At 44.3% G+C, this 10325-nt stretch overlaps 2 protein-coding genes across 2 annotated transcripts in view; both read left to right on the top strand.

Annotated features, from left to right (window-relative positions):
• zufsp (zinc finger containing ubiquitin peptidase 1) overlaps positions 1 to 6834 on the top strand; it is a 13756-nt gene extending 6922 nt beyond the window's left edge. Inside the window, exons 8-12 of the mRNA XM_032517548.1 lie at positions 1151 to 1339; positions 4330 to 4495; positions 4816 to 4976; positions 6236 to 6456; positions 6670 to 6834. Coding sequence (XP_032373439.1) covers positions 1151 to 1339; positions 4330 to 4495; positions 4816 to 4976; positions 6236 to 6456; positions 6670 to 6717 — 785 coding nt within the window. The 3' untranslated portion in view covers positions 6718 to 6834. The remainder of the gene's footprint in view (positions 1 to 1150; positions 1340 to 4329; positions 4496 to 4815; positions 4977 to 6235; positions 6457 to 6669) is intronic.
• A 1236-nt stretch (positions 6835 to 8070) lies between these two features.
• Positions 8071 to 10325, top strand: part of LOC116690529 (amine sulfotransferase) — a 6902-nt gene continuing 4647 nt past the window's right edge. The window contains exons 1-3 of the mRNA XM_032517545.1: positions 8071 to 8318; positions 8920 to 9081; positions 9299 to 9516. Coding sequence (XP_032373436.1) covers positions 8276 to 8318; positions 8920 to 9081; positions 9299 to 9516 — 423 coding nt within the window. The 5' untranslated portion in view covers positions 8071 to 8275. The remainder of the gene's footprint in view (positions 8319 to 8919; positions 9082 to 9298; positions 9517 to 10325) is intronic.

Raw genomic sequence — 10325 nt, 5'->3', positions numbered from 1 at the left:
GTGCGTGTGCGTGTGCGTGTGTGTGTGGTGTTATTACTGTCATCAATAGGCAAGTTAGATGACCCAGTGTTTATGGAGCCCCATTTGTGATCTCAGCACTTATACTAGTCGTCATGTCACATAAAATACTCCTAAATAGCTTTAACTGTAGTGTGTACTACCTGTCGCTTTTGTAAACACTCATTTAACATGACTTCTAGTGTAAAGGTCATGAGCTCTCGTTTTGTCGCCAACACACCAGTCAGTGGCTCGGCATGTCTTCTCTGTGCACAGTACACTCCATGTGTCTGACTGTGCGTGTACTGGAGCACATACCACTACCTGCTAATTATGTCTTGTAATTATGGCCTAGCCTCTCATAATTATGATGTAAGATCTCATAAAATTCAATCCAATATTCAAAGATCTATTGTGGTAAAGGACAGTCTAAGGAATAATTTCACAATGATTCTTGATATTTCAGCAGGAATACTGAAATAAATCTATATACAGTACAGGCCAAACGTTTGGACCCACCTTCTCATTCAATGCATTTCCTTTATTTTCATGACTATTTACATTGTAGATTATCACTGAAGGCATCAAAACTATGACAAAAATATGAATGAACACATGTGGAATTATGTACTTAATAAAAAGAAATAACTGAAAAGCATATATCTTAGTTTCTTCAAAGTACCCTTGCATTGAAGAGAAGGTGTGTCCAAAGTTTTGGCCTGTGATATATAAATATATATTAATATTAATATATATATATATATATATATATATAATATCCTTAATTTCAGTGATGTTTATCATGGCCAAATGTTTATTAAAGCAGGTTTTGTGGGAACAGAGACTTCCTGTGAGCTCTGAAGTTCTCATCTTCAGGTTCAGGCCAGTGTTCGGGGGTTCAGTTTAGTGTTTGGTGAAGGAGAAATGAATGTGGTCACGGCCTGTGTGTGTGTGTTTGTGTGGTGTGGTGTGTGTGTGTGTGTGTGGTGTGTTGTGTGTGTGTGTGTGTGTGTGTGTGTGTGTGTGTGTGTGTGTGTGTGTGTGTGTGTGTGGGTGTGTGTGTGGGGTGTGTGTGTGTGTGTGTGTGTGTGTGTGTGTGTGTGTGTGTGTCACTGCAGGAACGTGCTGAGCCGACCTGCTTTCCTCTGTGTAGGTGTGCTCCGAGCGCTGTATGAGTATTACCAGACTGAGTGCAGAGACAGTGTCCATGTGTGGCTGAGTGCGGACACAGACCACTACTGCTCCTCGGCGGGGGATAAAGGCTGGGGCTGCGGATACAGAAACCTCCAGATGCTGCTCTCCTCGCTGCACACAATCGATGCATTTGCTGCCCTCCTACAAGGTGCACATTCCCTCAGCCTAATATCAGTCAGCACTGTTCGGTCTTTTGTTTTGTGGAAATGTAAAGTAGCATGTGTATTCTCAGAGTTCTCAGTAAGTCTGTCATGGTGTGATTAGACTGACTGTATGGAGGTCAACATGGAGGAAGGCTAGAGTTTGCAAATGAACACAGGAGCAGGTCAGAAAAAACAGAGGCGTCTTTCTGAAATATAAAAGAAATAAAGGTCTATATATAATATAAGCTTCAAAAGGTAAGAGATACATCTGGGAATTTATTAGAACAGCAAAGATAAATTGACTAGTTATCTATTAAATGAATCTCCAACTATTTTGATAATCAATTACTCAGTATAAGTCATTTATTTAATGAAAAACAGTCAATTGTGTGTGATGTCAGCTTGTTAAATGTGGGACACCAAACTGAATATCTTTGAGTTGTCGAACGGTGTGACAGTTACTGAGGCGTCGTATCGCTCTCGTTTGGTCGAGGGCTAACTCCTTTTATACCTTCCCCTCAGTAACCCCCGTCCCTACTGGGCCGCTTCTGCCGTATGATAACACCCGTTACGATCAGCGGGGGGGGCGGATGGTTAGGTCTATACTTAAAGGACTTCCTTTGATGCTTCCCTGAATGTATAAATGCTGGATTCTCGATCCACACACAGTGATTCACAAATTTGACATTTTAGAATTAATTAGTTTTATTTCCTTTTTACTAGAGACACACATACCCTTGCTAAATTAAAGGGCCCCCGCCCGGATCAGGGAAACCGGAGGCGAGGCAAGAGGCTTTTTCTGATTTTACCCCAGACGTCCCCCATTGACGGGCTCTTGTCCCCCTAACCCTAACCCTGTATATTTTAAGCACTGCCCGAGGGGATCTTTACAACCAAGGATTTTTCTTTAGTACTCAGGGTTAGGAATCGTTCCTCCCAGGGTCCCCGGAGGCCCCCTCCTTCTCAGGGGTGCTAACTAGCCTTTATTGGTTGTGGCTCTGACTGGCAGAGCGGATGGGCAAATGCACCCCCACTAGGAGATAACAGGAGGTCTGACTGCCAAAGTCGGTCCCCGCCGGGCAGCAACTCGCCCAGGTGGTTAAAGAGGAGTCTTAACTGCCCTCACGGGAGGGAAACCTCTGCCCTCGGATGGCCGAGGTGTGAGAGAGAGAAATGAAATGACTAAAATCAAGGAATACAAGTCTTTGGTTCCCTAGCTCACAACAAGCTCAGGTAGTTTTATTCTTTAGGGAATAATCAAAAGCAAGTAAAAAATACAGTAATAATCTTTTCACTTTGTGCCCTAAAAGCAAAAACTATCAAAAATCAGAGAATAGAAAAACCCAGTGAGTGGGTGAGAAGAGCAGAGCGGAGAGAGATAAGAAGCCACCCAAAAGAGTCCACATCAACTCATATTTATAGTCATAGTCATTGCTAAAAACCCTCCCTTATGAAAACCAGGGGAATTTCACCATTATGTAATCACACAGGTGGCCATAGCAAAAGACATGATCAGACATGATCCACTGTTACAGTATGTGTGACCCTTACTCTTCAAAGTGTGCAAAAGGTCACACCTAACGCCTATTATATAGTTTTAGTTGTTTTTGATATGTAGTACATACATCAGAACAATACATATCATGGATTGCATAGCACACTTCAAGCAGCATATATATATATATATATATATATATATATATATATATATATATATATATATATATATATATATATATATATATATATATATATATATATATATATATATATATATATTAGCTGGTATTTTGGGGTTTTCAAATGAACCTTCGTTCAACAGAGTTAAGGACAAAACAAGACATTTGAGGACGTCATCGTGGGCTTTGGGGAACACAACACATGTTTCACCATTTTCTGACATTTTAGAGACCAGATAACTAGTCCATTTATCCAGAAAATGATCCACAGATGAATAAACTATGGAATAATCATTAGTTGCAGCACTAGAATTGATGGTAGTTGTGCCACAATATTTGAATACATATGTTTGAAACCAGCGTTGATGTAAGTGTATTCATTGACATCCTTAATGTCCGTCAACATAGAAACACAAAATTAATTTTCCATTAGTTTTGCAGATGGCTCTAAATATTATATTACTCATGAGCCTTGGTCACTGTTGCTATAGAGAAGAAAGTCAGATGCATTGCTGAGTTTATCCAAAAAGAGTCATCAATTCATTTTAATCTGCAGATTGTAGAGAGAGAGGGAGGGAGAAAGAGAAAGAGAGATAGATAGATAGATAGATAGATAGATAGATAGATAGCTCAGTTTTGAGTGTCATTTTCTATATTGGGATGATGATGGGAACACACCCTCCTTTGGGTATGCTGGCGTGGTTAAAGCGTGGGGAGTGTCTTCCACCACGCTGCTGACTCAAAGCACATCATGTCTTGTCCTCGTTCTGCACTATTGTCAGATTGACAGATTAGTATCTGTCCTTCTGTAGGATTGTCTCTCAAGTGGAGTTGTAGCCAAACTGGAATGTCAGCCACAGTTGGCCACTGAGCCATGTACAGTATAATAACAGAAAGGTGTAGTTGACATTCTATTATTATATATATTACATTCTATCACACGACATATAGTTGACAAATTATTTTTGGGGCATTTTTAGGCCTTTATTGACAGGACAGCTGAAGACATGAAAGGGATCTGGGGGGGACATGCAGCAAAGGGCCGCAGGTCGAAGTCGAACCCTGGCCCACTGCATCGAGGAGTAAACCTTTATATATGGGCGCCCACCCTACCAACTGAGCTATCTGGGCGCCGTTTAGTTAACATTCTTGAAATTCTCCACCAGAACAAAATGGTACATGAAGGTCTAAGAATATGTCAAAACCTTTTATGTGTGAGGACACGAGACACTGAGAAGAGAGGGCGTGTGTTACCTCTGGGTGGGCAGCAGTACGCGAGTCCATTGACTTGACTTGAGGTTCTCCTTCTGCTCCAGAGAAGGCAGTGCCCAGCATCCCTCGGCTGCAGCGGATGATCGAGGACGCTTGGAAAGAGGGCTTGGATCCAAATGGAGCGTCCCACTTCAACCAGCGGCTGCAGGGGACGCGAGCCTGGATCGGAGCCACCGAGGTCTACGCCCTCCTCACCTCACTGGGAATCAGGCAAGCACTACACTCGGATTAGTTTCTCATTCATGTGTTAAAGCACACAACCTCAAACCTTTGAATGAGGACAATGTAGATGAGATCATTTATGCTTCAGTTTATGTGCGATGGGTGGCCATTTTTTGTTCTCTCGACTGCCCAAGACAACGTTTCCTGTAGGAGACAATAAAGGCTTATCTTATCTTCAACACACGCAACATAAATACTGGTCACACAATATTCTTTCCAGACATTCAGTCACCGCTCCAGGATCTCATTCTGGTCCCGTAAGTCTTCATGCTGCTGTGTGGCTGATGTCGTGTACCATGTGTTCTCAGTGCTCGCATCATGGACTTCCATCAGCCGAGCGGCCCCGGCGACACCCACCCGCGACTCTTTGACTGGGTCAAGCAGTACTTCCAGCAGTCCAACAGGAGCTGCAGACTGCCCCCCCGACTCGTGCACACCTCCATGCCCCCGCTGTACCTGCAACACCAAGGTACACAGCAACAGCGATCCACTTCTGATATAAGTTTATAAGTCGATTAACCATTAATTTTTCATGATTTTTTGCTGTTTTAATATATTAAACAGAATGTCTTTCAGTTTTGGGTTGAAAAACAAGACATTTAAAGACATCACCTTGGACTTAGAGAAAGTAGATTTACATTTTTCACAACTTTCTGACATTTGATTAATCGAGACAACAAACCGACAGATGAATTGATCATGAAATAATTGTTAGTTGCAGCCCTATTGTTTATGCTCTGGAAAAGATTTGAAGGATTCTTTTGTTGCCCTTGTGCACTTTGAAATAGACATTTTACATGTACTGCTAGTGTTTGGGAATAGTTGGGGGTGCCCAGGTTAGATTCAGTCCAGCATTACAACAGCAGTGATTTAAAACTATGGTTTTAATGTCAGCCAGCTGCTGAAAGGCCTCTGTTCTAAAACAAAGGGCTCATCAGCCCCAGGTGAGAATGTTGTGATGACATCCAGCTGGCAGAAATACAGCATGATGGACCCCGTGTCCACCTGGCATTAACATCCGTCTGGAGGGATCGGATCACAAATGGACAGCTCTGAGATTGCATTGAGATCTGATCACAAAAACCAGATTCAGAGGTGGTCTGAGCCACATGTGTCCACATTCTTATAGTAGCATGAAGAGGAATGTGTCCTCTGTCCTGCCTCCCCTACCGTGAGACGGGAAGTCGGTGAACAGAGTGGTCTTTGCAGCAACTGTGAAACGCTTTCATTTCCTAAGTTCTTCTCAATAAAAGTCCCCTGTTAGTTTATTTAAATGCTTTTATTATAAAGAAGCCTAATCAGGAAATATTGGTTCTTCATCAGCTCCTAGTGAACAGGAAATGTAATATAAAGACGTGCTTATATAAACTAAACTTCAAACCACAGAGATTCAGTTAGAAGATCCAAACGTACTGAGAGCTGAACGCACAGAAACTTTTAAAAACATCTTTCTGTCCTGCACAGGTCCTGCCACCCACCAGTAGATCTCCCTATGTCGCCACGCAGCAGCGCTTTTTCTTTGGTCACTAGATTTATGTGAAAGTAACAACTGACATTACCCACACACGTGTGTATTTGCATATAGAGCGGACAAGTGAGATCTGATCACAAGTGGTCCCTGAGGACGCATGTGAGGACACTGTGCTGCCAGGTGAAAACAGGTACCAGAGCTGTCCAGTTGTGATGGGATGTTAAGATTTAGGTGGGGGGGCTTGTGTCCTTCTGCAGGTCACAGCCGCTCCATAGTGGGCCTGGAGCAGAAGAAAAACGGCAGCCTGTGTCTTCTGCTTCTGGACCCTGGCACCTCGGCGTCAGACACCAGGAAGCTGCTGAGTAGGGACAGCGTCTCCCACGCCGTCCGCCACGTCCGCAAGTTCCCCAGCAGCCTGAAGCACAAACAGTACCAGGTGGTGGCGGTGCAGGGCCCGCTGTCTGCTGAGGAGAAACAGGTCAGCCGTGTGTGTGTGTGTGTGTGTGTGTGTGTGTGTGTGTGTGTGTGTGTGTGTGTGTGTGTGTGTGTGTGTGTGTGTGTGTGTGTGTGTGTGTGTGTGTGTGTGTGTGTGTGTGTGTGTGTGTGTGTGTGTGTGTGTGTGTGTGTGTGTGTGTGTGTGTGTGTGTGTGTGTGTGTTGTATAACAGCAGTACTTTGTTTTGTGTGTCCAGATCAGCATCTTAAACTCGAGGACATTGCGTGCTGAAAGGATCCCGTGATCAGGAACTTCTTTATTTCGTCTATCCTTTTTTACTTTAAGTATTTAATGTATTCATTTGCTAATGAAAGTTGTAATGTATCCTTATTTATGTTTTTAATAAAGTGTTTTCTCCATGCTTATTGCCAGTTAATGTGTGAGAGGAAATGGAGCCTGTCCTTAAACAACCCTGTGTGGCCACATGCAGACAATCACACTTTTACAACTAGTGCTATTTGATTCCATAAGTGGTTTACGATGGCGGGCATGGTGAGAGCTGTTTTTCTGATGGGTTTTATAGAGGATGACCAACCACCTCCATTCCCATCATAAACAATATAATAATTAACCTCCGAGGGGCAAGGTGCAGAGGATCAAATGTCATGTGATTCATTTCCTGAACCGAGCATGTCTGCTCCCGTCAACATATTTATTTTACCACCAAGGTACATTTCTAACAAAACCATCACAAATACAATTAGGACTGTTTTAATAATAATTTAAAAGAAATCTTGTATCTCTGTCTTCATCTTCATCTGCTCATTGAGACTGTTAGTTGTGATTAGGTAGGTGGACTGGAGGATGACGAGTTGGTTAATCTTGTAGTCCGTGAAAAGGCCATCACAACACCGAGGTGGACCATTAATCTGCTCCCAGTGATAAAACAGAAGTCCTGGAGCGACCCGGGACGAGTGATGTGAGTCCTGAAGTCCCAGCTGTGAACCGGACCGTCGGATGGGAGCTTTGTGGACGTGCATTCCACAATCTGTACTTGGACCTGACATGAATACTTGTTTCCTCACAGTCCCCGTCCAGCTGCAGAGGGACCCGGTCCAGATGGGTTTGAACCCTGCTCAGTTGTTCGCGTTCCTTCAGAAGGATTCAACTAAGTGAGCTCAGGCCAGTTCCCTGGACACAGGGTTATCTTTGCCATTTCTGAGAGAATAACCCTGATGTGAAGTTTGTTTATTAAAAGGATCGCCATCAGCTGATGCCTCTTCCTGGGGTCCACACTAGACACACAACATCACCGACATACCATTACAAGAATATGTGTAAAATCACATCAATATGCCATACACTTATCCACGCCCTCAAACATACACCCACACACATACATATCCCATACACAAGATCAAACTAATATAATAAATCCAGACGGTGATAGTCACACTAAGTTACTATCACATTAGAAATAACCCACAATCTAGAAATAATTAAAACACACTAGGAATATTTTTTTTTTATAGCTGATGGAATATGTGTCTGATGTTACATAGACACCCCCTCCCCCCCTCCCCCGCAGCCTGTCTTCGCTGGGTGATGTGTGAGGAGGTGATCTGAGGTGATCTGAGAGGAGGGAGGGAGGGAGGGAAGCCCTGCCTGTTCTCGGAGCTGCTTCTGTCCGCGGGGCGTCGAGCAGCGCGCGGCCGGCCGAAGAGGAGGGACCGCCGGGCGGCCACGGTTTAAAGCACGGTGTGTGAAGAGACACGAGCAGTCGGTCGGTGTGTGAAGAGACACGAGCAGTCGGTCGGTGTGTGAAGAGACACGAGCGTCGGTTTCTCAGAGCGACGTGTGTGATGGACGGAGAGAGAGCACAGCGGACAGGAGAGCGCGCAGCAGGTAGGCATGCTCCACGACGGGCTGTACTACTACTACTACTACTACTACTACTGTAGCAGGTCATGTTCTGCTCCTTTCTACTTGTACTCTACTGCTCAGAGGGACGTACTGTTGTATTGTTACTGCACCACATTAATCTGACAGATGCAGTTCCTTCATAGATTCAAATATAATCGGCTAATAAATGAGGATCTGTTATTCTAGATTAAAATACCCAGCAGAATATAGAGTCAGTACAATGAACTGCAACATTAGACATCATACCAAGTGTACAGATTATTCTGCCGAATGAGGACTTTTTCTATTTGTTCTTGATGTTTGTTTTGATGCTGATACGTTTTTACTTTTGATTGGGATTATGAATGCAGGACTTTCACTTGTGTTTTACACTGTAGTATTTCTACTTTTACTGCATTAACACATGTGAGTAGGCTACTTCAACATCTGGGAGTAGCAGCCAACAGTGTAGGAGTTTCTTGGCCCAGTTTGAAGGTCTGCTGGTGAATGATGACAGATGAAGTGAGACCATTGTGAATGTGTTATTAATATATCTATGGAGCCTTCAATGTAAACTGCTGTTTTTGATTTGCTTCTGCTTTAGCTAGCATGGACCAAAATGATGTCAAGACACGTGAGCATAGACTGGTACCCCACAGAGGCTTCACGCTGATCAGCGGGACTCACGATCCAAACGATGTGGACCAGATTTACAACCTGGAGATCAGAGACTCGGACGTGTTTGTCGTCACATACCCCAAATCAGGTGAGAGGGAGCTAAAGATGGAGCCTGTTGTGCTGCAGGGGTAGGCCGCCTCAGGTCAGGGGTTAGCGCGTGCACGTGAACGCCCTGCTGTTTTGTGTTTTGCAAATGGATTTGAGCAGAGAGCCGGGTATCAGATGACAAGGGTTAAAACGGAGAGAGGAAGGAGGCCAGGGGTGGACAGAGCAGGTGAGGCTGACCAGGACTCTCTGTCTCACAGGCACCATCTGGATGCAGCAGATCCTGCTGCTCCTCCAGGCCAAGGGAGACCTGGCAGCCATCCGCCAGCTCAACAGCTACAGCAACGCGGACCTGGTCCCCTGGATCGAGCTGATTGGCAGCAGACAGGCGTTTATCACGGCGCCGTCCCCCCGCCTTAGGGTCACCCATCTGCAGTTCCACCTAATGCCTGCTGCTCTGAGCCAGAAGAAGGGCAAGGTCAGCACCCCCCCCCCCCCCCCCCCCACACACACACACACACACACACACTCTGAACCCTAGCCCAGTCTGTGAGACTAACCTGTTCTCTGCTTCTTATTTCCTCTATCATCATCATCATCATCATCATCATCATCATCCTCTGTTTATGCAGCAGCTCCAGCTGTTTGTGTCCACAGGACCAGTTATATTTAGTTTAGTCTCTCATATCCAGCTCTGTCTCCACAGCGCTACACCACAGATGCATTCTGGGATAGGAGGAAAACATTCTGGCTTGTTTGCATTTCTTTAATCCAATCAGAACGGTCGTGGGCGCCGCTGAATAGTCTCTGGAAGGAATAATAATGTTTACTTTCTACTTTATTAACACAACGTTTAAATCAGCCGATACACGGTTCCACCTCATTATCTCTCACTAGAGGATCTCTGTGTGGACGTCTGTCCCAGTTAGAGAGGACACGTCCTAAACATGTTCTCTATTAAACGTCCCAGTTAGAGGACATGTCCTAAACATGTTTTTTATAAAACGTCCCAGTTAGAGGACATGTCCTTAACATGTTCTTTATAAAACGTCCCAGTTAGAGGACATGTCCTAAACTTGTTCTTTATAAAACGTCCCAGTTAGAGGACATGTCCTTAACATGTTCTTTATAAAACGTCCCAGTTAGAGGACATGTCCTAAACTTGTTCTTTATAAAACGTCCCAGTTACAGAGGATGCGTCCTAAACATATTCTTTACAAAACGTCCCAGTTAGAGGACATGTCCCAAACATGTTCTTTATGAAACGTCCCAGTTAGAGGACATGTC

The sequence above is a fragment of the Etheostoma spectabile genome, chromosome 6 (genome assembly GCF_008692095.1).
Source record: "Etheostoma spectabile isolate EspeVRDwgs_2016 chromosome 6, UIUC_Espe_1.0, whole genome shotgun sequence".
Classification (NCBI taxonomy): Eukaryota; Metazoa; Chordata; class Actinopteri; order Perciformes; family Percidae; genus Etheostoma; species Etheostoma spectabile.
Note: the sequence above shows the minus strand (reverse complement) of the source record. Positions and strands in the feature narration are given on the sequence as shown.